This window comes from Anarhichas minor, unplaced genomic scaffold (genome assembly GCF_050575085.1).
Source record: "Anarhichas minor isolate MPS153535 unplaced genomic scaffold, ASM5057508v1 ptg000074l, whole genome shotgun sequence".
NCBI classification, from domain to species: Eukaryota; Metazoa; Chordata; class Actinopteri; order Perciformes; family Anarhichadidae; genus Anarhichas; species Anarhichas minor.
The window spans coordinates 10,193,222-10,220,403 of record NW_027466520.1 but is presented as its reverse complement, the minus strand read 5'-3'; the positions used below and the strand labels follow the sequence as shown (position 1 = coordinate 10,220,403).

General features: G+C 41.7%; 2 protein-coding genes across 7 annotated transcripts in view; both read left to right on the top strand.

The window, feature by feature from the left end:
* relch (RAB11 binding and LisH domain, coiled-coil and HEAT repeat containing) overlaps window positions 1-9,936 on the top strand; it is a 29,736-nt gene extending 19,800 nt beyond the window's left edge. For 3 of the 6 annotated variants that reach the window (XM_076080215.1, XM_076080216.1, XM_076080213.1), the window contains 8 exons: window positions 497-596; window positions 2,893-2,975; window positions 4,596-4,659; window positions 4,763-4,901; window positions 5,008-5,124; window positions 6,470-6,558; window positions 7,211-7,281; window positions 8,579-9,936. In XM_076080215.1, the coding sequence (XP_075936330.1) occupies window positions 497-596; window positions 2,893-2,975; window positions 4,596-4,659; window positions 4,763-4,901; window positions 5,008-5,124; window positions 6,470-6,558; window positions 7,211-7,281; window positions 8,579-8,699 (784 nt within the window). In that variant the 3' untranslated portion in view covers window positions 8,700-9,936. Of the gene's footprint in view, window positions 1-496; window positions 597-2,111; window positions 2,195-2,892; window positions 2,976-4,595; window positions 4,660-4,762; window positions 4,902-5,007; window positions 5,125-6,469; window positions 6,559-7,210; window positions 7,282-8,578 lie in introns of those variants that run through there. The other 3 variants (XM_076080217.1, XM_076080214.1, XR_012949400.1) reach the window with 2 other exon arrangements.
* A 2,673-nt stretch (window positions 9,937-12,609) lies between these two features.
* Window positions 12,610-26,339, top strand: tnfrsf11a (tumor necrosis factor receptor superfamily, member 11a, NFKB activator). The gene is made up of 10 exons (XM_076080671.1): window positions 12,610-13,041; window positions 17,154-17,232; window positions 17,659-17,784; window positions 18,288-18,434; window positions 18,513-18,603; window positions 19,041-19,117; window positions 19,366-19,473; window positions 19,825-19,874; window positions 20,116-21,058; window positions 24,692-26,339. Exons 1-10 carry the CDS (start codon window positions 12,967-12,969, stop codon window positions 24,973-24,975), a joined length of 1,980 nt encoding a protein of 659 aa, XP_075936786.1. The 5' UTR covers window positions 12,610-12,966; the 3' UTR covers window positions 24,976-26,339.
* Window positions 26,340-27,182: the final 843 nt, after the last annotated feature.

The following is a 27,182-nucleotide window of genomic DNA, read 5'->3' as shown; positions in this document are numbered from 1 at the left end:
TTATTGTAAGGTCCCCTTTATAATATAATAATACCACACACATATGTGTATGACATCATCGCAAAAAAACGATGCTGACCCTTGTAAAAGCTGGTCAATTCTAGTGGCTGATATGTTTATCTTTGTCAAAAATAAAACTGATTTCATGAAAACTATCACAGATGATTTCAAACAATGCTGGTTAAAATAGTAACATGCTAGAGTACTGCAACTGCTCTTCAAATCTGAATTGATGCAATATGATGGAGAAAGAAACATGATTTCATTGCAAAGTTTCACAATGTTCCAGGGAATGAAAATTACATCACATCGGCAGATTTACTAGGTTGCATTTTTATTTATTTTTCTCCGACACACACTTTCTTCTGTATAGTCTAATTACTTTGCAGAGCAGTTGTTGAGTGTGTGTAACAAACTATCTCACAGTGTGATAGTCGGTTGTTGGTTGACAGCTGCCACAATATTGCCCAGTATTTATCTTATGCTCTCTTTCCAGTGCCAACCCAGTGTACCATGAATTGCTGCTCACTGTTCTGTGGTATGGGGTAGTCCATACCTCTGCACTGGTCCGGTGTACTGCAGCACGGATGTTTGAGGTAGAACACGCACGCACATAATCACAGATGTTTGGATTTTTGATGAGATATTGTTCACATAAATCATTTTTAGCGAGACATATGACCAAATGATAACTCTACCATAAAGCTTATACCAATAGATTAAAACATGGCTGCACAATTATGGTTAAAATGGTCATTCAGATTAGTTTGTTGCTTATCTGTAATTATCCTGTTAAAGCTTGTTTTTTTTCTATTATAATATACATGTTAAATTAAATCATAATACTGTATTATTATGCAAAAATTGCAGTACTAAACACATTTTGTAGTCTTGCTTTATAGATACTATATATATGCTTACCTATTTGCTGTACATGTGCTAGCTCCGCTTGCTATTGCTGCTGTTTAACATGCATTTAATATCTAGCTACTCTGCCTTATGAGTGTGAATAAAGACTTCTGTGGCTTATACGCGCCCTGGTTCCATCTGTATACCTAGACCCTCCTAGAGTTAACAGGCCTGTCACTGTGCACTGGTCTCACTACGGACTACAAAAATATCTGCTGCATGTCAGAGAACGGCTAGAGTCAGCAACCTGAAAGTATAGTCGAAAGAGTTCAAGGTCTGTTCCTTTTCAATGTTGTTGGAAAGAATCATTTAATCAGAAATGTTTTCCCATAAATATTTTTTTTTACTTCTTCCCTATTTCATGTCTTATTGAAATATAATGCTTCTATGTTTTAAGGAAGACGACTGTTTCCCTATTTTTGACCCTGGCAAGGTTCCCAAGGCAAAAGTCGTGGCCCAAACAACCATAACAAATCACCTCTCCCGGTCTTTTGAGATCTGTGCACACTGTAGGTTAAAATGAGGATCTAGGTATAGCAGTAGATCCAGGCCTATGTTGATCTAAACTTGGGGGAGGAGGAGTGGTAGGCTGTATTCATGTCCCTGTCCCCCCCCCCCTGTTTTGTGAGGTACTTGCCCTTTCCCAACACACCCCACTGTCACCATTCCATAGTGACTAGCTGTCCACCATTGCCGAAACTGTGGGTTGATATTTGGACCTCTGCCACAGATCCCAGTACAGATTTGTTTACTTTCAACTGTTTTGTCAATTTGAACTGAATTGAATGATAATCTGACCTGGAGTCTGTGGAAAGAGCCCACAGCTTTATGCTCGCCATACTGTAAAAGTATTTGTGCAGTTTAATTATGTTGGCTTTGCCATTCCTTCGGCGTGTGCATGTGTGTGTGTGTGTGTGTGCGCGTGTGTGTTTGTTTGCGTGATTGTGTGTGTGTGTGTGTACACACTTGCTTGATATATGCAGTGCCGTTCCGTGCCTTGCAGCTATGGTTCTTTTCATTGTATATCACTTTCTTCCTATCTTTTTGTGTTTCTTTTTCCCTCCCCTTTTCTGTTTTGCTTCTTTTTTTTTTTTGTTTTCTTTTTTTTTTTCCTCTCTATCTATTGGCGGTGTTGCTCGCTCTTGTCCCAATGCCCCGCCCACCTCTGTGACATCACGGCTGGTTCTGTCCAACCCGATCAGCTGCTGGTGAAGGGGGTGAATGAGACGCTGGTAGCTCAGAGAGTGGTGCCGGCTCTCATCACACTGTCCTCCGACCCTGAAATGTAAGTGCAACAACAACAACAATAAACCGCGCCGCGTCTCTCCCCCCTTCTCTTTGCCGCCTGAGAACTATCACACCGAAACAAGTCTGTACCTGCCAGGAGCAAATCCAGCACATAAACTATTTCTCCAGACACTTTTGATGTCATATTTGATATAAATTTTACAATGAATACTCCTTTTCAATGGCATAGTTGTCGGTCGTTGTGTGGAGTCTCTCCTGTGTTGGTTAAGGCTGGGCCATGGGGTGGTTCTGTTTACACTAACACTCTGCATGTGCGCTTCATCAATCTGCAACACTAACCCACGCCGGCTCTCATCACGTCATCAGTCTGCAACACTAACCAGTCTAGATGTGTGAGTGCACATTGTCTGCATGTGGCAATAGCACAGTTCCAGCATGCTCATCTGTAACCCCCCCCCCCCCCCCATCTTCCTCCCCACCCTACTCCGTTTAAGCAGGGCCCCTCCTCCTGACCGATATGCCAGCTATTGGTTGGTTATCTACGCCCCGTCTTTCGCAGTTTTATCCTGTCACTCTATTTTCCTCTCTCTCTCTCTCTCTATCTTCAATATCATCCCCTTCTGTCTTTACATCTTTCCTCCCACCCTCTATCTTTCCCTCCCTCCCCCCCCTGTCCCTGTCTCCTCCCACCCTGCCTCTCCCTCTCTCTCATCATGCTGTGTGGTGGGTTTGCAGTTGGTTCTCCGAGGCATGAGTGAAGCATTAGTAGATCGCCGTGCGGCTCCGGCCCTTATAACTCTGTGCAGTGGGCCTGAATTGTGAGTCAATCAACACAAGAAAACCTCTCTGTAAACTCTCTGATTTTGTGGGCTGCATCCTGACAGTGTGAAGCAGTGTCCTGCTAGAAATGTGTCTCGCTGAGCTTGAATGGGCACTAAAAAAAAAAGCCCTCCTTGTGACCATGGGATGACAAAACCCTTCAGTAGCTTAAGTACACCAGGGATTCTTTAACCACTACAAACACTCAGTGGAAGAGGATGTTAGAGCCTGAAGTAAATTGTCTCTCTTCCTGTATCCCGTCTTGGGGATCCACTGAGAGCTGGAGCCACAATGATTGGCTAAACATTTAAAGTTGGATGAGTACTTAAAGCTCCCTCAGTTTAATGTTGTGAAAAGTGTCCTTTTCATTGCTGTATAAACATGCCATGCCTGGACAGTTATTCAAAGATTAGCTCTCTTACAAGCTGCCAGTGTGCATCCGGCTTACATGTTTGTGATTCGACAAGATGATGAAATTAGTGGCGACACTGTTGGAATGCAGCCCTTCTCCTCTCATGATTCTCTGTATTGAAATTCACATGCTAGTGGGTGCACTCTTGACCCAACTTGTAGATGCAACATATATTTATTTTTGAAATCGTAACATTTTTGCCATAAAATCTTTCTCATATCCTCCGAGTCCAACACGGCTCAAGTGTATCTCTTTCCAGCTCCCGCTGACAGTGGTATGATTATCTAACATCACCCTAACAGCACCCCATTAATCTCGCTTATCACAGTCCATTGTAATCATTGAGTATTTTCCGATATTAATATTATGCATTATTATGTTTTTTCATATTTTTCATGACTGCGTTGGGAATTGAATGCTGTGACCCCTTTATCTTTGGGATTGTTTTTATATTTTAGCAGCTATAGCACAAGAATGATGTGATGAATGTGTTCCTGATCGATCTAATCTAGTGTTCAATGTAGATGGGGGTTAATTATTACAAGCAACGTTTAGAAAGTTTCATGTTACAGAGGAAATCAATACTAGGAAGGTTTTTAAACATATTTAAAGAAAGTAACTGATCTTAATGGATCAATGATCATCGTTGAAACTGCCCAGTCAGATGTAAACCTACTAGATTTACAGCTTTTAGCTGTTAAACTGCCAATCCGCTCTGTGAGCAACCACCTCAGTCATCACTGTGGCTACTAGTGGTCATTACTATGTAATCATTATAAACCTAAAACACGTGTAAACCAAAGTAATCACTCTTCTTTGTGGTTTAAGAATAAATGCAAACTGGGCACTCGATGGGCCATTGTACTAAGAAATGTGCAGAGAAACATAATTCCAGTATATTTGACTCGGTTAGTAGCATTATTTGGAAAATCACAAAATAGCCAAAGGGAACCTGATTGGTGCCTCCCTACAAATGACATGACCTGAGGCCATCTAACCATCTAACCTGAACCATCACGTGGTTAATGTGGTTAAAACCCAATGAGCTGATGATTCCAACATTTCTTTTTTATGACTGTGCAAACTATTTGCACTTAATATTTGATTCCTGCTAAAAAGCACATTGAGGAATTAGAGGATACCTAAAATAGTGATACCCGTGACTATGAACGGTCAAACCCTTGTCTTGCTCTCCTGCTGCTTTTAGCTCTGTGAGGATATCTACTATACCCGCCTTTGGTACCATCATGGAGACCGTCACACAAAAAGAGGTAGGAAACTAACTGCACACTTTCTAATGTGCTGACTATGAATTTAATTGAATAATAATATTTATAAAACATGTTTAAACATAGTTTCTGTGCATGTGTGTAGCTGCTGGAGCGTGTAAAAATGCAGCTGGCATCATTCCTGGAAGACCCTCAGTACCAAGATCAGCACTCGTTGCACATGGAGATCATCAGGACGTTCGGAAGAGTTGGACCTAATGCAGAGCCGCGCTTTAGAGACGAGTGTATGTCAAAGACACAAATGCATAGAAATCCCCGAAAGCAAACAATGTCTATGTCGATGCTTCTGCTTTTCATGTGCACTAACTTTAAGTCTGTAAATGTCTCTAGTCGTGTTGCCACATCTTCACAAGCTGGCGCTGGCTAACAACAGCCAGACGGTGGAGAGCAAGAGGATCGACATTGCCACCCAGCTGTTTGAGGCGTACAGCGCCCTCTCCTGCTGCTGTATCCTTCCAGAGGTCATACTAGATGGTCTGCGTAAGCTGGGCCATATACTGGTCAGCTTGGATTTACTGTCATTTATACTCCTAATGACAGCTGCATGCTGTACTTAAAAGCGTAACCGCCGGATATCTTGTGAAACTTAAGGGGGAAAATGTGCAATTCAGTTCACGCTTTCCAAACGATTAACTAGAAGTCTGTGTCAAGGTTGGCTTGTGTTCAGGGTTAGCTATCGTAACAGTGAGTCAGTGGGAAGGCCGTTAGAAATGCTAGCTGCACTGGGTAGATGTGCTCCTGGATGTGCCGGCCTAACTGTGTGGTAAGTATCAGCTGTGCGGTTCAGTGTGTGTGTGTGTGTTGGCAGAGCCTGCCTGTAATTTGGCAGGAGGAGAAAGGGAAAATAAGCTGCCTCCATTTCGGGGCTGGAGTAATTACAGGGTTGGTTAAGCAAAGGAAAGGATGAGAGAGGGAGAAAGAACGTGAGATGAGGGAAGGGCTGCGCATCAACTCCAATTGTTGGTAACAGTTCCCAGGATAGGACTCACGGTTACTTTACCTCTGCTCTGTCTCTGTCTCCTTTCTCTTCTGGGATTGTTTCCTCTCTTACTATTTCCCCCTTTCACACTTTTTTTCCCCTCTCTCTACTCTACTCTTCTGTCAACCACACCCTATACACACACACACACAGAGTGCAGCTGGTCTGAGGTTCATTCCTGTGGATCTTTGTCAGGCTGTTATTGTGCAGTGCAGTAGTGTCCACAAGGTATAGCCCTAAACCTCAGAGGCTCTACCTCCCACTGCACTTCTTTCTTGTGTAATCAGTGTGACAGCTCTGAAATTGTACATTCCCATCTCTAAAAATATAAATGTGTTCACTCCGTGTGCCATATAGCTAAACTGGCAATGACAGGTGGCGTAACGCATACAATCCTGGACAAAGTAGTGTTGTGCTTAAATCTTAGGTTTGTGTCAGCATAATGTGGTATAGCAATGCATATATTTGTACAGTCAAAGGAAAACATTTTTAAAAAGTGCTTTTTATTCTCTTGACATTTTGAATAATCCTAAGTAAACTCCATACATCTGGTAATGCCTGGAAGCACTATCCAAATAGTATTTGTAACTTCTTGGCTTTGCAAACACTACCTTTTAAATCTCTATGTCTATACATGTAGTGAGAGAAACAAGAAAGTTTGGATCGGTAAGCTTTACGTTTTGCCGTCCTCTTTTTTTCATTCTTTCATTCCCAGATTACTCAATTTTAAAGTGAACACCCACATTTCTGAAACCTGCATGGGAGCCCAGAGAGTGAAAAGTTAGCAATGTGAGTCCTTAACTTCCTGTGCAGTCATTTCTGAGGAGGTGATGGTCAACCACTTCCTGCCCGGTCTCAGGTGTCTCCGCGCCGACATGGAGCAGCTCTCTCCTGAGCACGAGGTCAGGAGGCGCTCCTGAGGGGAGGGGGGGGGGGTCATACACATATTCAGACACTGACTCTTACTCTCACAATGCACGCATGTATTTCATATCTCGTCTCGCATACTCACCCACTGATGGACCAGAGATTCTCCTTCTTTCTGTGTGTTTTTCTCAGAAGATCTCGCATAATATTGGTGAAGACAGACAGTCTGACTCTCCACCTCTTTCTCAGACACACTCGCACACACACACGCACGTCTGCGATTTTTATTTGTGTCTCAGAATCTCAAGTGTACCATTTCATGTGAGCATTTTCCCAAGGTGACTAATGATCAGCTGATTTTATTTTTTTTTTTTTCCCTCTGTACACATCCGCTCCGTCTGTCAGGTCTGCGTACCAAAATTCCAAGACAGGAATTATTTTCTAAAGTGGAACTGCCATGCATTAAAACATCCAAATACAAAAAAAAAAAAGGTTTTTATTCAGTGATGTTGGAACATAATTAGACTATACACCACCTGCCTTGTACCACTCCAGTGGTTAAAAGCATGCTGTTTGCAAGATGGCATTGCAAAAATACATCTTTGATGAAATCATTCAGTCTTGTTTTATGACAAAGACCTCTTTATAAAGGTAACATTTCACCCGTCTCTGTCGTGTCCTCCACAGGTTATTCTGAGTTCCATGATCAAAGAGTGTGAAATCAAGGTGGAAAACAGAGGAATGGCTGACGCACAAGGGTGAGAACCAACAAACAGTCCCATTCACACTGTCACTTCTTCGGAAATTATTTGCAAAACATTTGATTTTATTGCATGAGAGGCAGCGACAGCAACAAGTGATGGCTATAAAGTGGTAATTAAAAGGAATTTGAAGGGGGAAGAAGTAGTCCTACTGTGAGGGGAGGGGTCACTTAATAGTGTTGGAGCGGGGCCTGTATTGCTGGTTTATTCCCCAGCGGAGAGGAGAACATTTAAGAGTGTTGAACCACACTCATTATGTGGGTATCTTCACACACAGAGAGAGAGAGAGAGAGAGGGAGAGCAGAAAAGTACAAGGAGTTGTTTGGGTAAAGCTAGGAGAGCTGGGAAACTGGCCAAACTGTGGGTGTCTTTTTAAATGCTGTTTCCCCCCATGTTGTTAACATGTGTTCGGGGCTCATTAAGAAGAGCAGTGTGCATATATGGATGAAAGAATCGTGTACTTGTCTGCTCGTCTATGTGCACACATGCACAGTTTTGGGTGTGTTCCCACAAAACCCTCTGAGGTTAAAATCTATTATGTCTGTGCCGAGAGATTTCTGTTCCTCTTTCATTTTGCTCTTACAAGTCTTTCTTCGACTTCTAATGCCACAGTTGATCATTTGGATTCTTGTTTTTTTTTTCAGCTTGTGTCTTTTAAGTAGTTTTAAACTTGTCCCGCTCCCCATTTACTTCCTGGTATGGAATTGCTGATACTTTGTGGCTGTCACAGCTCAGTGAGCATTCTGTTGAAAATACATTTTGAAGAGGCGTCTCATAGTTTTGGTGAAATATTTCACATGCTTATGCACATTTCTTCCGAAAGGTATATGAAATTCCTTTAATTTCCTATAAATAATGTATGTTTACAACAGTAAACTAACAGTTTGCAGGGAAGTTTCATCTGGAAGTTATGAGATGGAGTTCAGTCAACGGACTCCCTAAATCCATTTACTTTAGTTTGGTGTTGGTGTTATGGTGTTTGCCAAGCTGCTGCATTGCTCAACAGCAGGGCAGAGTGTTGTAACTGCTCACATGTATCAGTCTGAATCCCAGATAACTCAAAAGGGGAACTTATGGAGCCGTTAGACTATAAAAATCAGGAGGGGCTGTATTGGCAAACAGCATTTCCCGTTTAAAAGTAAAGGTTGTTCAGTCCTTATTGCAACGGCCTCAGGGTTGGCTCCGTCTTGTCCAAGCTTGTCACAATATATGTTAATAAAAGCAGAGCTAACTTTGTTGCTTCATCATGGCCAAATTCAACCTGTATGCCCTTTCTCCCCCCCCCCCCCCATAGCTCCATGTCCATCGCCTCCAGTTTGGTGGGTGAAGATGCCAAGACCAAGTTCCTCAGCAAGATGGGTCAGCTAACCACCTCTGGCGCCATGCTGGCCAACGTCTTCCAGAGAAAGAAGTGATCGACGACCGATCGACAACTGCAACTAACTGACAATCCCCCTGCTGTCTTTTGGGAGCATTTCATTCTACTGGGGAAAAGCATCGGTTCAGCTTAAAGTAGAACAAAACCCGTGTGTAGAGTTTATTCAGTTTCAAGATATGAAGGTTTGCTGTAAATTCTGTTGATTTCAAATCTCCAGTGCAGCAGGACTCCATGCTCTTTTAAGGCGAAGGTTTCCCCCCCTCTGCTCATTCTCCTCTCCTTAATCCTCAGTCATGACAAAAGCACTGTCGATGACAAGGGATTTGCTTTTATGGATGTTGTCAACATTGTCATTTCAGAAAGAGGGGAGAGAGAGCGGAAGACATTGAGAAGTGTTGAGATGCACCCAAAGTGGTGACAAAGGACTTGTTTCTCGAGCGTTTCTGGACTTAATAGTATCACAGGATTTAATTTGATTTCAGTGCAGTACTTCTTGTGTCGGAAGAGCTTCACTCGTCACTAGGAGACAAAACTCTGAGCACGGCCTGCTGGATTTCATGTAGAATTTCAAACCCCATCTTGGAGCAGAGAGTTGTACGATAGATGCATTAACATGCATTTATGATAGAATAATTGTACTAAAAGACGACAAAGCGGCTCTGTTAAGAATGCCTTGTACAGTGTGTCTGTATGGCTCTCAGAAGTATTGCATACTTGAAGCTATGAAAAAAAAAAAAAAGTCTTGCCTTTGTTTCTTTAAAGTCTGTCACTGGTTTTTGTTTTGACAGCTTGTATTTTATAACTTATTTATGTCTTAATGAAAAAGAAAAAAAACTATTACAACTTCCAAAGAAATTTGCACTTCACTTTCCTATTTTCTATTTTGTTCTTTGATATTGTCTATATATAATTTGTTTTAATTCAGAGTCTTACACATGATAAACATTATCACTACTGTTGATGGATTTCTTTTTTGTTTATCCGTTTTGGCAATGTGAAGTTGAAGAGAACACTGCTCATAATTATGCCCTCTGTCCGTTGCATCTTGTCTCTGTGTTGCAGTGTCTCAGATAATTGTACTTTATTTTTATTTTTATTTTTTTTTTTCTAAAGTGGGTATTTGGTTCTATTTTCGTTGTTCTTTTTCAATATGCTCTACGAGAAATGATAACTAACTGTATCATACACTGAACTTGAGAGGATGGTACTCATTATGTATATTTGAAATCGGTGTCATGGTATAATAAAAGATGGAGATGAGTTGTGTACTTCAATATACCTCTGGAGGCTTCACTGAATGTCAGCATGCTTTTACACTTCTTGGTGTCCCAAGTTTTGATTATGGCCAATGGCTCCAAGTGTCGACAGGTGTTGGGGGGGGGGGGGGGGGGGCCGTAAAACAAAGTAATTTCACAGACAAACACTCCTGCTGTCCCTGCCCCTCACATCCAACCCTTTGATGTGGTCTATTGTCTGCTTAGTACAACAAACCAAAGTCCATCTTACGGGACATTCCCAGCAACTTACTGCAACTGGGAGCAGAAGTAAAAGCTCAGATCTGCCGTCAAGATTGCACTATCTCTCAATAACGTGGTTAACTTTGACCTACATCATCAAAAACATACCATTGATCTCCGTCAAAGACGTGGGGTCCTCAGAAGGTCGCCAGTGGAATTCAACAGGACGATTAAAACACAATCCATCTTTTTAAAGAAATGACGTTAAGAAGCAGAAAATGTGGTTGCCATTTCAATGAAATTTTCGATAAAGGACATGTTTTGGACACTTCTGATTGACATGTAGTGGAACGCAGTACATTCATAAATGTTGGAAATAGAAATGGGTCAAGCAGGGTATTGTGGAGCAGGCACTCATTTAGTGGTTGAACATTACGTGAGGGAGTGAACACCTCTTGATAAAGAACAGAATTTGCATATTCAGCTAATATTCAACCACCATCACTGATAACGTACCAGGTGGACAAATAATCAATATACGACGGGGCGGCACTAGAGGGCATGGCAGCATTGTGTGTGTGTGTGTGTGTGTGTGTGTGCGCTCCCATTTCTCTGTGTGCATGCCTGTGTATCTGTGTCTGCAGATATGTGTGCGGAGAGATACCTGATGTGTGATTTGAATTTCTAGTGAACAGCCTTGTTCTTTGTGCCAAAACAACCCTCTGCTTGGCTTTATCAGCGTGGGTTTGTGTCGCCATGCAAATACGTGTGTTTCTGTATGTGCATGTCATGAAAGTTCTCCTGGTGTGGAAATGGCAAAAGCAGGCAGCTTACTCACATCTGTGACTGGGGTGACTCACAGATCACATCTGTTTCCAAAGCGAGCAGAAGCAACGCAGATCCAACCCTGAACCCACCGGAACACGGTGGCTAAGCCTTAATGTTAATGTTCCGCTCGGCTCTGTGTGGATGTGAGGGCCACATGCATGTTTTTTAGCCCTGTGTGCTTCTCAGTGTGTTCAAGGGAGACGGTGCCGAACCCTTGAAGCTTCCTCCAAAATCATGGTACCAAAACAGGCTGCGGCTGCTTTCTTCTATGGAACAAGTGTGTCTTACTTCAATGGAAACCATTCAACGGCCCATGGCGTGCGTTCATTTTTGTGTGTATGACCTGTCTGGAATATGCATGGACTTTGACTTGTTGTAAGTGATGCTAAGCAACACAGCCCACATGCTTACAGACACATGCAGAGCTGCACAGGCTGGGCTCTGACCCAGGTCGTCTGAAGTGTGATGCTTGTAAACCAGCATGGTGTCTGCCTGCAGTGGATCTACATTTGTATACATAAAAACAACCTTAATTGTAACTTCTATGTTTGAAGTGCAGCCTAACTGCGACTTCTCCATGTTTTCAGTTCAGTTTTGATGTCGGGGGTTGACTTTGGTGTGAATGTTTGTGGGGTGCGTTCAGAGTCGAGCTGAGGTTTCTGATTGCTATGAGAGTCAAATCTGGCTCTTAATTGCTACCGCTGCAGAGCTGCAGAGGCTCCACCACGAAACAGCTTCTCTCAGCATGTTTTTACAGGAAGAGGGGGAGAGAGAGGACAGAGCCCTTTGCCTCCACTGGCTCAGCCCAAAACCCTCATTATTCTTCCTCTTTCTCCCTCTATTGAACTTCTTATGAGTTCAAGTTTTTGTCTATCTACGCACCTCAATTTGACATGAGTCATTGGTCATTTTTAGTCATAATTTGTGCTTATTGTTATGAAAACTTCTGGAATATCACTAAATGCAACGAGTACTTTAAAACAGACACTTTTGTCTCTTTTTCTTCTATTCTCTCTTCAGTTTCATAACTCTTATCAATTAATATAGATTGCTTCATTTCTTTTCATCTCTTTTTGTTGTTGTTCACCTCTCCGTTCCTCTCATGCCGACCAACCCTGTTTTATCCATTCCGGGTCTTCACATACAATTTCATATTTGCATAACTGTCAACTTGAAGAGAACATTTTCTCCACTCTCTCAAACCTCCCTTTTTCACTTGCCAAGGTAGGCTGGGTCTAATCTGCCATGCAAATTCACTGCTTGTTCTCTCTTTCAGCCCTGGGGGCGGTCACAGTGCTTTAAAATGAATGTCTTTTTGAGACTGCAGAAATGTACATGGCTGTTCCAGGACCCAGGCTGCCATAACTATGCTGCCCACTTTCCTCTAGAATGACCACATGCTATTGCCCAAGTGTGTGTGGTCATCTGTATTCATCTCTGCCGTGAGGTCATAACATAACTTGTTTGGCCAATCGCACGAGAAGTGCTACTTGAGAAATAAATAAGTCATGCAGGCTGTGAGACAGCTAAACAAGTTGGTCATCACTGACAGTATTTCTAATGCCAGTGTTTGTTGGTTTAATGATAATCTCATGCATCATCGAGAACTACCAGGCACACTAACTGTCACATATGCATTCATTCAGAGGATCAGATCTGTGCTTAGAGGTGTAGGAGAGAAGAGTGGGAGTGAACCTTTTTTTTTTTGACATGCAGTATGGCAACGTGGGAGGAGTTCCCTCCCTCCCTCAGTCAGTAAGTCAGTTTTTACAAGCTGTTGCATGCAGCTTACTCCACAACGCGTGGGTGACAGCAGAAGGATGAGAAGAAAGGTGGTAACTGCAGCTGCCTAATGAATGAAGGCGCAATAATGCCCTATGAGACGGTGTGGAGGTCCCGCGCGCAAGAAAAGGTGATTTCCTGTGAGTTAATCTGAAGAAGAAGAAGAAGAAGAAGAAGAGTCGTCATCTTGGCTGAGAAGTTTGCCTCAGAAGTAGTCTCAATTAATAACCAGCAGAGATGAGCTCGAACATGTCTGCAAGTTGGATAGTCCGAGGCTGGATAACGTGCGTCCTCGTCGCCTTTTACGCACAGGTAAAAACACACTTCTTGTATTAAATATACGGTTTAAAGTTACCTGATAACAAAATGACGGCATGCATTTAATAGTCAAGAGAGTTGATAATCACTTTATTGTACACTCTGTATCCTATGCACTGCGTTTTAGGAGATGGAAATTGACTTAATTCTGAAAAGCATGATGAGTAGATGGAGAAGGAGGTATGTAACAGTAAACCAGAATATGTGTCATCAGATCATATGTCGTATGAACTGGTCAAAGGGAGAAAGAGGAGGGGGTTGGATTTTTTTACACTGACTGGAAACGGTTGTTTTTGGGTTGAGTCCACCTCGTCTGTTCTGACCGCAAAAAAAAAAACGCCGCTGGCAACTGGATGATCTTGTCCCTCTACCAAGTATTATCTCGCGCTGGCCAAATGGCTCATCAAGAACCTATTTAGCTCTGACAGAGCAGAGACTTCCAATGTGAGAAGCAGAGACAATTGGTCCTACAGCGATCCAGAACGGTTTGCCACTGAAACAAAAAAATATTCCTCTGTTTCGCAGTCACTGTCGCCATAATGATACAGGCAGTTTACTTTAACACATCATGCAAATTATAATTGTCTTGTTTCTATTGTATCAGAAACTTTCGCTGTATCTTGACGTCATAAGACCTGCGTAATGCCTTAGTTTATCCACTACCACAGTTTACTTTGAGTAAAAGAAAAAGTGAATGGCATGTCGTTGTCCATGTTGTTGTTTAGTCCAAGCAGCTAACTCTGTCCAGGTGGAAGTAGTTTATAAAATGTGGTCGCAGTGGTGGGACTGCTGGGCACCAGCGATCTGCCACTGCCTGTTTGCCTGTGTTACCGTAAACCAGCATCGTTATGACTTTGACTGGAACAGGCGCTCTTTTTCTTCTCTGCTTCACCGAAAATGTGTCGCAAGAGATAGCGCTGCAAGCAGGGCACTGCATCTTGTCCACATCAGAGATCCAGAGAAGGCAATAGCGCAGAAGAAAGATGTTTATCTAATTCAAAGTGCAATTTGTTCAAATAGTGGCAACAAGAGCATAACAGCTGGAAAAACGAGTCAGTGTGTGTGGAAGGGAAGAAATGTTTTTCATCTGCGTTTTAAGGTGACACTGCAAACCTTTGGCTTTGGTTTGTTCTTACCATGGTTTTGCCATTACTGACTCACAGTATCCCCAAAGAATTCCCCTTCATTTTCTTGGTTTTCAACCACTTCATCCAGTCTATTCCAAATCCATTTCAAACTGTCTGTGTAACATTGAGCAATACAAGATTACTTCAAGATGTCGAGAGCTTAAAAGTCAATACATTATGAATACACTGAGCTTTGGTGGATTCGTTTATTTGCCGACCCACGGCTCCTGTACTTTTCTCTATTAGCAAGTCATGCATCTGAGCATCTTTCATTCAATTATCCATCAGCAATCTCTCACTGCCTCTTTCCCAACTCCCCACATCTAATATTCAACCAGCAACCCTTCTTCAATGTTATCATTTAATCCATCAAGAGCTTTCCCCCCCCCCTGTAGCTCCATCCATCCATCCATCCATCCATCCACCGTCACATCAGTAATCATGCTTGAGCAATAACACAACATTGCCTCAGGCCTGCAGATCCAAACTTGATTTAACTATACAAACAACAGAGGCATCCAATTGATAACAAAAGCATGCAGTATTGTGTGACAATAGAGCTTTGTGTGGTGACATTATTAGATCAGAATAGTTCTTCCTTGGACATTGAGCTGTCTTTTGTTGTGTCACTTGATGCCAAGCTTTTATTGAAAATCACAACCAGTTTTTAAGATAAGACAATGCAAACTGTGTTTGATTATTACTTGAGTAATAACTCGCTATGTCTTTAAGATGCTCATACGTGGTGAACGTTTTGAGATCCTTTTGAATATCCTGATTTTGCAGTTGGCAATTATCATGGATAAGGTGGTACTGGATAAAGATAAGTATCTTGGATCGATGCCAACGGCTGCCGTGGCCGTTATGCAAATTCTCTTGTATTCTGACTGCAAATGGAATGCACTCTGCATCACACTCCTGTTTGATAGATCACACAAATGCTGGGATAATATGCTAACATGGTATTACCCCACTGACTATTTCCCCTTTTACCTCCCTCATCTCTTTCTTCACACTTTCTGTTAGACCCACACAACACACGTGTATATTTGAATCCCTACAGCAGATGAAGTTAGCTTTGAGGTTGGATATTCTATCTTGACAGTCATCATAACCTATAATCATAAAGGGTGGATCAGCTCTTTTCCTCTTACATATACTGTATATTTAGTGAGTAGAAACATACTGCCTCGCATAACTGACACCCAATATTTAGATGTGGCGGTAACAAAAACACAATTCCCAGCATTCTTTTGACTTCCTGTGCTCTGTGTCCCAGTTGTACGGATTGACCACCACTGGCTTTTGTGTCTCCACATCTCTGTCTGTCTATCCATCCACCTATCTACAGTACATGAACGTCTTAGCATGGGAAGCTTTCCTACTTCTGTCACTTCTGCCTGCTGCAGCACATGGCGCTAGTTAGCGCTGCGGTCTGAGCTGTGAGCGCTGTGCATCATGATCCCTCTGGTTAGATTCTAAAACAAAGACCGGCTGATGTGTGAGAGGCATAATGGAGATAATTAAATGCTTCAGTGTTGTTGGTGTGCTGTTGAAGCCTGGGGCCGGACAGACAGACACTGAGACTAAACAGAGTTTAACGTGGAGGTGTGAGAAAGAGGAGGACAGGGAGTGAAAGACAATGTTAGAGTTAGATCACCTTATTTTCCTATCTAATCTAATATTATTGTGCCTCTTAAGATTTTAACATGAAACTATTTTTTTCTAAAGTAAGAATGTCATTATTTTAAGAAGGTTGACATTTGAGTTGCAGTCAGACAGAGGCACTGTTGGAAAGAAAAGATAGCCATTGATGATGAGTATGATGACAGACTGACTTGTGAAGGTCGCCAAAGAGCAGGAGGATGAGGTTTATCACATTTCACTTAACTGTACCTCTGCAGCACCAGCATTTCTTTAGAGTACAAATTACAGAATGAATGACTGAATTAGTGTATCATTTCATGGGGAAAAGAAGCTTTCAGAAGGGCTGAGTGAGGGAAAAAGTAGAAGGTTGATCCCAGCTCAAGTGCAGTCAGGCCTATAGGTTGTATTTCTTTTACATTTATATATAGACACTGTGGCTTTGGCATAGTTTCTGTCATAACAGCCAGATTCTCTAATTCAGCAATGTGGCTAGGAGTTCACCGGCCCCTAATTTAGGTTGGCTGGAGCATGTGTACAATGTATGCGAGAGCCTGCACGGCTTATCTTTGTGGCCTTATTTTATCAGAGTTCCCATTTATTGTTTAAAACATACACAGATGTTTCACTGTTGACTTCCATGTTCCTTGCAACTAAAGCTCTAGCACGTCTTAGTAATGACTTGGCATTATATCAAGTTAGAATAGAATGAACTGCTGCTTTGAGATTTGTTTCTATTCTCACCTTTTACTTAATGGGCAAGTTGACCAATCCTGCCAAAAAAACAGGGTGATTGTCTTTTAACAGCTCACTAGTGGGGATCAGGAGAATATCTGCAGCCAAGTGTTTTTTTTAAATTTTATTTCTAGCAGACTGGAGTGGATTGCATTAAGTTCCAGTTGGTTCTCCTTGTGTGACTGCTTGCTATTGGGGTTTGGTTTGCTGGTTTGGAGGGTGTGCTGTGCTGTGGTCAGGTGCTTCTAAGAGGATGGAAAGAATTCCTGGGCATGTCTTGGACTTGGAGATATTTAACCATCCTCTTCCTCTCATTACTCACCGCCATCTGAAAATATCACTGTGGATTTGAAAGATGAACTGCGGAAGGAGAAGGATTGCAATAGAAAAGTGTGGCATGCATTTAGGAAAAAAAGCACTGAAGAAAGATCTATGTTCATGATATAATTTGGTCATCTCCTGTAAATATATATATATATATACATATATTCTCTAAATATGTGTTGTTAAAGGATATACAACTATTTTGTTTCCTGTCACGTATAAATCTAAACTTGCTCAAAATAACAGAGAACTAATTTTATGTCCTGATTCTTTTAGAATGCTGTCTCCAAATCTCTCCAGTGTAACGAAACACATTATTTAAGAGGCTCCAGATGCTGCAAGAAGTGTGAACCAGGTAATAGCGCACACACACACACACACACACACACACACACACACACACACACACACACACATACAAGAAAGTAGAGTATGCATATTGCAAAGCTGGTTTACACGATGGAAGCATCATACAATAAAAATAGATTTCCATTCACAAAGATCCTAAATCAAAAGAGGAAGAATGTTTTAAAAAAGGAACATCTCGGCTAAAAATGGCTCAGACGTACACGTGTTTTCACAACCACACACATACACACAAATTGCGTTGACATTTGGTCCACTAGTAGTACCCATTCATTTTAAGAGGAAAGGGGCTCTAATTTTGGCAATTTCATTCTTCTTTTCTCTTCTTCCATTAGGTTACTAATGGTAACTCCCTGTCTTTCTTCCTCCGACTGTCTCTTTCTTACTGACTTTTTTTCTTCTTCTTTTTGGTTAGGCTTCCGTGTGTTTTCCGACTGCACCCATTCCCAACAGACTATATGTATTAAATGTAATCGGGGTGAATACCAGCCTGGCTGGACTGAAAACATGCGCTGTCTTCAGCAGAAGCTCTGTGACCAAGGTCAGTACCAGCAGTTTGGATAAAACATTAAAAAGGTTTGAGCTACTTATGCCTTAACAATACAAATGTTAGAATATGAGGTTATAGTTTATAAATATGTTGTCCACTCCTGTTTACTTACATTGGAGAGCAAAAACCAAACACCTTTTAATCTAAAGCTCTCCAGTACAACAGAGCCTCACAGATTACCACAAGGTTAACGCAACTCCTCTGATACTGTCTCGGTTTTATAAAATATTTAGTTATTGTAGTACTATTGTCTTGATTTCAGGGTTAGAAACTGTTCTGATCACCAGACAAAATATATTTTGATGAACTCCAGCAGTGTCTCTTAGGCTGTAAACGTAAAATTACCAATTTGTGTCATCATTCTTTGTAACTAATTCCAAACTACACAGATAGATAGATCAGCCTGCGGAGTGGAGTTTTAGATGTAACACACCATTCCTTTCGAGGATTTGGACCTACCTTTGCACTAATATACTCTTACCGTTGACTACAAGGTAAGGGTTTTATGGAGAGGCCTGAAAACCCTGTGGCAGAGGAGCCGTGTCGCTGCCTTTCCGGCCTCCAATGCTACCCCATCAACTGTGAGTACTGTGAGAAGATACCCAACTGCAGTGCTGGATATGGACTCGAGTTGGACCTCGGTAAGACACATGAACACAAAAGACAGCAGCTAAGAGTGTCACTTAGAGAGCTATGCTAAAATGTGTTATTAATTCCAGAGTCTACTAATGGAAGGAAGACATGTGCTGCATGTAAGAAAGGCTTCTTCTCTGCTGACAAAAGTGGCGAACAATGCAAACAATGGACTAAGTGAGTGTTTAAATATGCACACACACGCACACACACACACACTCGCACACAAACAAACAAACACAGGTTTTAGCCTGGAATCATGAAGGGAAAATGCAATTGGGTAGTTGGTAGTTGTATGCCTCACCACCAACCAGCTGTTATGAGTAACACTCGCACACCACTTCCCCTGAAACCCTGGATCAGATACCAGCTTCCACTGCCGGCCGGATCCGTAATGATGATGAGGATGAGGATGGAGAGAGGGAGGGAGAATTTTGTTTTTCTCTCCATCTGTTCCTTTTTCTGTCCTTCGTCATTACAGATTCATCCGTAAATGCTTTCAGGTTGGCGTGTAAAAATGTAGAGGGGAAAGAAAAAAAACAACAACAAGTAAGTCCAGTTGGTCAATCATTCCCCCTGACTCTGTGTTTTTGTGATTTAACCCTCTCCTCTAGTTGTAAGGCTGAGGACAGGAGTGAAACGCAGCCAGGCAGCGCTCAGGCTGATGCAGTGTGTGGACCACCTGTCTCTGGTAAGACAGCGAAGACATTGGCACAATCACTGCAGACTGTCACCGTACAGAGCCAATGCAATGCATATCTAACCACTCAAAATAAAGAAACGCTTTCCTAGGGCTAATGTCATCTCTGCTACTTGGAAGTTTAAGAGGAAAAAGCGTGTGATTTATTTACCTCTTTGATAGATATTTATGACTTTTTGTATCTTTGGCAGACGTTATGTAGAGCAGAAAAGCGAGCTCTGAACTCCTCTTTCTTGCAGGTGCAGCACGCTCCTGGGTTATAGTTCTCGTGCTGTCAGTCATCACTGTTCTCTGTCTCCTCATCCTGCTCCTCTTCTGCTACAAGGACAAGCTGAAGTTACTCTCTGGTAAGTTACAGTCATATTAATCTCGAAGTTCATCTCTAGCTTTGATGTTTCATTATTGATATTTACATGAATTTATGTTTTTAAGGTGTAGACATTGGTTCAAAAACAGACATTCATTTACATACTGAAGTAGTGAGTGAAAGTGACTATCTGACGTCTGATCACATTATACATTGTAGTACATAAAACACTTTTTTGTTTTTGTTTTACCTGCTATTTGAACTGGATCCAAAAATATCATGTAAGGTGCTAATTAACCTCTTTGCAGTACATCTTCACCAGAAATTATTAAGATTTCTGCCACTGCATTTTATTCAGTATTAAGGTCCAATATGTTGTTTCTTTGTCTAGTAAATCTGCGATCCTGTGTCCAGAATCTAAAGAGGACTAGGATACAACAGGTAAAGTGGAGTTTCAGTTAAAAAGCTATGGAAATACACTGAAGCCAAAGTTATTGCAAGTAATCCCACCTGCTTATTCGATTGTTTATGATAGATATTATCAAATGAAACAATTAAGAACAAATACAGCTCTTATGTCTGTTACTACATGGTGTAGGCAGGGTTTGGGCAATCACATGTGTCTTACTACTCATGCACAAAATAACTAACAATGCCCCTTTCTTTGTTTCTGCTGTTCTAGGAGACCTTGGCCCCTCTTTACCACAGTGGAGGAGGATTAGGAGGTGGCCCCAAATATACACCATGTGAGACGACCAAACTCGTCTGCCAAGCCCCCCACAGCCCCGCTGATGAGCACCCATGCACCTTTCCCACATCCGTTCCCGATGTCAAGGTCTCACCGCCCTTCACGGGGGAAAGGACAAAGGAAGAAGGGACCAAGGGGAAGACGGTGATGGAGGATCAGAGTGAAGGGTCTGGAGAACCTGAGGAGGTGTCAGAAGAAGAGGAGGTTGTGAGTGTGTCACCTCTTTTGGCAGGTTCTTGTGTGTGTCTCATTCCTGTCCGCGAGCCATTGGAAGTAGGGGAGAATGAGGACTGTAGCCAGGCTGTCAGCCCCGGGACTCCAGGAACCTGCTCGTGCGGAGGGCTGGATGGATATGAGAGTGGGAAAGAAGATAAAAGTGGGAGTGGGAGGGCAGACAGTAATGGAGCAAATGGTGATCGAAATCCAGAAAAGATAGTTGTGTCCAAGAGTGAGACAGGTGCTGCATCTCTTGTCCTGCTTTCTCCTCCACTCCTCCACATCTCCTCTGTCATCCCTCCATCAAGTCCACTTCCTGAACTCTGCCTGCCGTTGTGTCAAGCTCAGATGAGACAACAGTTCAAGCCTCACCTGACTGACAGGTCACCGGTAAAGCAGGAGGAATTGTACAGACTGGCAAGCACAGACTCCACCTCGACAGAGAACAATACAACCTCTGCGATGACCTCGGTCAGCCCCTTGATGACTTCTTCATCTGTTGGAGATCTCTACCTGGACAAGCCCCCCTCGAGCCCGGAGCAAGGCCAAGGACTTTCCTGGGGGGATAGCAAGGGAATCAAACTCTCTTCTGGAGAGTTAGATCTTGAGTGTTCCCCTGAGAGCCTCCATAGCCAGCTGACTGAACCAACTCTTACCTCAGGTGGGTAAAAATGTAACATGCCATAAAAAAGTCATAGTATAGTATGCCATCAAAGGGTATTAGTGTAGTATGTCTTAATAAGACATAACAAGTCATAGTATAGTATGTCATAAGAAAATTATGAAAAGTCTTAATATAGTATATTACAAAGTATGTATGCCATAAAAAAGTCTCACTATATTATGTTACAGAAAAAGTCATAGTATGTAGTTAAAAAGTGATTATAAGTCATAATATAAAATGCCATAAAAAACTCATAGTATTGTAGAAAAAATGGTCATAGTTTTAGTATGCCATAAGAAACGGTCATAAAAGTCATTTTATAGTATCCAACAAAAAGTGATAAAACAAGTTGTATAATATCGTATTCCATTAAAAATGTATAAAGGGTCATAGTATAACATGTCATGAACAAGTAATAAAAAAGTACCGTATTTTCCGCACTATAAGGCGCACTTAAAAGCCTTTAATTTTCTCAAAAAACGACAGTGCGCCTTGTAATCCGGAGCGCCTTATATATGGATCAATTGGTTAATTGGTTGATCCATACTGGTTGTACACGGCGCTCTGTCAAAATGTTTCAGTACGACTGGTAAACTACAAAGCCGCACCGCGGTAAACACCGGTACTGTGCTTACTCCTAGTCCAACACCACTTGTGTGTATAAAGACCCCAAAATGGCACCTTTCAAGAGACACGCTTACGACGCTATTCTATTCTATGCGCCTTATAATCCGGTGCGCCCTATATATAAAAACAGTTCTAAAATAGGCCATTCATTGAAGGTGCGCCTTATAATCCGGTGCGCTTTATAGTGCGGAAAATACGGTAATAGTATAGTATGTCATAAAGAATTCATAGTATATTATGCCATAAAAAGTCATACTTTAGTATGCCATAAAAAGTCATAGTAAAGTGTCATAAAAAAAGATGTCAAAGAGAAAATCAAAATACCGACTCATTATTGCATAATCATGACTTGTAAAGTAATCTCATGATTGGAAAGTTGATCTCATAATTGTGATTTAGTATTTCGTAATCTTCACTTAGTTTTACCATCAGTGCTTTTACTTTTATTATTACCGAACTTTAAAAAAAAAATTACAATTCCATGGTAGAAATGGGCTTCCATACCCCTGTGTGTTAATTCCCAGAAAGTCAAGCTATTTTTGAACTCTCTTGGGGGCATAAACAAGATGCTGTGGAGATAAATATTTCCTGAATATTTTTGCTATGACCACTCAACAATGTCAATGACAACTGAATGCACCATGGTGGTGTGCTCTGGGGATATCGGCTCATTACAAAGACTGTTGGACGACCACAGTTGTGTTTGCCAGGTGGATTCTTAGTTATTTGTTGGTGTAGACAGTCACCACCACTGTATTGCCACAGGGTCATTCCCATACATGATTTGGTATAGTACACAGCAGCGTTCTCTTTCTGCAGAATAGGTGGGACTGGCGACCAAAAACAACACAATAAAATTCATGTTGGTTTTAATGGAAAGTTTTTCTGTCACGTGGTTGAACTTGTATTGTTCTCGTAGCGACCTTTACACACTGCCAAAAAGAACAATCTCTGGGAAAGGTATTTATGTATTGCGCCTCAAACACTGAGTGGTTATGGTTAGTTATAAAAGCCGTGTTATCAGAACCGTCTGATCAGTGCAGTGGTTAGCTCAATCTGGGGTATTATTAGGTAAACATGCTGAACTCAACCTATAACAGAGGATTGATTTCAGCATATGAATAAAAAAAAATTGTGTGATTGTTTCCAAGAAACATGTTTTCTGAAAGCCAGTATTGAAAGTTTGACCCCGGATTTAGGGGGACCACACAGAAAGCAGGAATGAGATATGTGAGTGTTTGATGAGCTAGTGAACCACCAGAACCACACTCTAACATACAGTGTGTGTGTGTGTGCCAGTCTGAGCTATGCCATCTACAAAGCTCCTGTTTACCCAGAGTTCCATAGGGTTGCGCAAAGTGACCACAGCTTTAATTGAAGCAAGATGTGCGCAGCTTGAGTAATACTTTTATAACCCTGCCCACCCAACAAAGAAAACACACACAGACACACAAATGTTTCTTTAGACTCTCACTGATGACTTGTTTCTTTAATTGCACCATTTCCCATCATGCAGTAATCACAGGTGATTAAATGGATTTCCTGCAGGCAATCTATTTATAATTGTAAGAAAAAACATTATATTTAATTTCAGCTGTCTCACACTTAGATGGTGGACAATATACAACGTCAGTTGTATGTTGGACTCTCAACAGCTTCAGTTTGGGGAGTTGACTGCATTTGTTCACATTAACAGTAGTAATGACCCAGATATATTTTACCTGTCGAGGAATTAAACTGGTAAAATGAGCAAGATTTGGCGCAGAACTGTGTACAATTGTGGTTTTCGCTGAAAAGTAGCAGGAGAGGGGTACACAAGTTCAACTTTAGTCTTTGGTTTTAAAACCCTCTCGGCACACAATTGATGGGCATCCAGACAAATCTGCTTGACAGAAGAGCCCAAGCAGATTCCACAGAGGTTTGTTTTCAAAGTTGTGGTGAATTGGCATATTTTTGAGCTAGACCTCTCAGACTGATATTCCAGGAAAGGCTCTCGGATGGGGAACACTGAGACACACTTACTGTGATTGTGTTTGTCTGCCTTTGCAACATTATAGGGATATGTGTGCTTTTCAGTGTGTGTGTGTGTGTTAAAGTGTTTGCTAGAGCCTGTTTGCTTACATTTGCTGTGATTATGTGTGTGTGTGTGTGTGTGTGTGTGTGCACACATGTGTGAACCGGCAAGAGCTGTGAGTCACTGAGGGTCGGCTTGTCCTGTCAGCTGGAAACTCAGACAGGAGGCTGGATAAAATAGGAACCAGAGGCTTAATGGGATGAAAGATGGCTTACAAAACAAAAGCACACATTTTATTTCCTAATTCACCTGGTTGGCTGGAATGCATGTACAAACAGTAGATGAACAATAGTAGATCAGCGCAAGTTTGTATGTTTAATGCACAGTACTGGTCGGAAATAAAGGTTAGAGAGAGTTGAACGGCATTTCAATTTGCATTTATTCAGCCATGTCTGTAAAACCTTAAACCCTTGACAAATTAGTTGTTTTCAAAGGTCTTGAGTTTCTCACGCTGAGAAGTGCTGGACACTGAAGGCAGAAAGGATATGGTATGGCGGTCTTTGTAGCTGTGGCCTCTCTGTGGTCATCCTGCATGGTCATTACACCCACTGTCCATTCGTCATCTGAGGTTAGCCAAGATATAGGCCCTTCCTCACTGACATCATGAATAGAGAAGGCTCTATCTGACTGTGTGTGGGGGGGGGGACGCCGCCGCCATGTCTTGCACAACTGTACCATATATAAACTGATTTCCAAATAAGGTGTTATTCCACCCATCATTTTCTGTGCCAGTTAGAATGGGGATTTATTTGTCATGAAACCATGGCTTTTGTCACACTAGCCTACTTTTATTTTAAGGCAGAAAAAAATGTATGTACCAGGCAAATATTATCCATAAATAGTGTCCCAATTCTCATCCCGTTACCACTCTTGTGCCTACGTCCTTATGTGTTTTCTACTTCTCACAATCCCCTCTTTTTCTCGTACAGGTCAGGTGTCTGGGAGCCACAACACCACCTTTATCTCCAGCGGCCAGGTGATGAACTTCAGCGGCGATGTCATAGTCGTCTATGTGAGCCAGACGTCTCTCGGTAGTGATGGGGCGGGTCAGGGCGACGCCTTCGGGAGCCCTGTCCAGGAAGAGGCCAATGAGACGGCCCCGTTTTTCCAGAGCAGCATGAGGCCGCAAGGGGACTCCATTAGTCAAAGCACCTTGCAAGACGAGACACTGCCAGTCCAGGAAGTGATGGAGGAGCGGCCGCTGGGAAAGTGAAAAGTGACTACTGGCTGTTTGTTTGTCAGAAGAAGAAGTCTAAGAACATTATTGATTTCCTATACAGACAAGTACCCATGGACTGAGCTACATCTTTCCTCCGGGACAGTACATTGATCATCTCAGTAACAATCAGTTAGACAATGTAAAAAAATGACCTCCGATCATTTCTGTTGGTTACTTCGCCTTAAATTAGCATTTTTATAATTGCATTATAAAAAGCCTGAATAAATCTGTGTACCATCCCTGCCTGCTGTACAAGAAGAAAGAAAGAAAGGCTTTCATTTCAAATGAAGCTGAGCAGAGAGCAACTTTTAAATGATGTGGAGCTATCGATCTATGCCTACATCATTTGTTTGGATTCATTTCACACATTAGTCACCTAATCTTGCCTTAGATATCTCCAAAGTGCCTTTATTAATTTTTTATTGGAAAGCTACATCCTTTTTAAAAATGGAAACTCCCTCCATTCCAGACAAAGATGGGGAACTTTGTTTGGAATTAGTTGCGGAACTAGGGTTCAAACTGGAAGAACGTCATTATTGTTGTATGGAAATTGCAGCTGGGTCTTCATATAATAGCATTAGTACACCTTCCATCATTGACTAGCCCAGGTTAAACTCTGTACACTCCTGTTTTTAACAGTTCTAAATTTGACATTTGCATGATTTCAAGAGTGTCATAACAAAATATCCACCATGTGGAAATAATTGTGATTGTTCTCACAAAATCAAGCCATGAAAGTAAATATTTTTATGTTAGAAATCCAATCTACACGCTACATTACTATCTGGCATTTCACTCAGTGAATGTTCCATTTTTGGGGTTGCAGGGTTCGACGAAAGCTAATTTACAGTAAAGGGACACATCCAGTTTTGGTACGATGCTTATTTATCCCGTATGGCGACTTTTTAAAATTCTCTTCTTATTGCACCAAGTGCAGTGTGCGTCTAAGAAAAAAAATGCTGTGCATTTGATAAGCTATTTTATTACTGGTTTCTTTTGTTTAATTATGTTTTAATGCGCAAGCCTTTATGAAGAAAAGTAAAATGTCAGCCTGTTTATATTTTGATTAATTTTACAAAGTAGATTGTTTATGTATTATTTCAAAAAATACATGATCAATGTTTGTATATATTTCAAAATAAAATGATGTATTTGTGAATCAAGAATGATTTGAGGTGCGGCTGTGCTAAGTGCCGCCATTAACAGCAGGCTAAACGCACGTCGGAGTTATAAGGAGCTGCTCAATTACAACCTTGCCATATGTTTGCAGCCGTATGATTATTATGTACATATCAATCAAACCTATTGCAATGAATGAAAGAATATTTTGATTGAAATTAAATACGTTTTTCATCTAATCCTCCGAGGGATGGCTGCTTTCCTACATTCTGCGGTTTCTCTCTGTCAACTTTCCTATTCTGGTTTCGTCAAATTACAATGAGCGAGTCATTTCTCCCCTCAAGATGATCTATAATCTTTGTGAAGCAATAATTAAACATGTGGCAAGGCCTCTCTGTCTTTGTCCCCGTGTTGACAGACGGACAGACAGACAGGCAGCCTTTCATCAGGCCTGTGGATGGCGAGCAGCTGTGAGGGGAAACCAAGCTAGCAGTCAGACCAGCCAGCGTCACAGAGAGACCACATGAGAGAAGCTGGCAGCACTCATTTAGGCCTGGTTTGGGTCGGCAGGAGTATGTTTATATGTGTGTGTTTGTGTGCGTGCGTGTGTGTGTGTGTGTGTAAGTGTGCATCTCGTCTCAGCTTATTTTATGGTTTTTTTGTGAAAACAGGAAGTTATGACTAGCTTTCACATGGTTTACATGAGGCCTGGCGGCCCGGTCAACACAGAACCTGACTGTAAATGATTTTAGCTTTCTTTTTTCTTTTTTTCTCTGCCTTCCATGTGTGAGAAAACAGTCCCTCTTTGACTGAAGATATGCAGTAAGTCCTTAACCACTGCATGTTGCTACAGTCTGCCCCCTAGTGGTGACTGTATGTCAGGATGACAAAAAGACAAAAATCGTGACTTTGAAAAGTAGTGCAAGGCAAGCAATGCCTCTGTTTATCACATTTTTAGAAGCATGTCCTACATTGACTAAATATAGTCTGTGGTCTTATTAATACAATACAAACACATGACCCATTTACCAACACACACACGCATACAAACACAATTTGGAAATGCTAATGTAAATATAGGC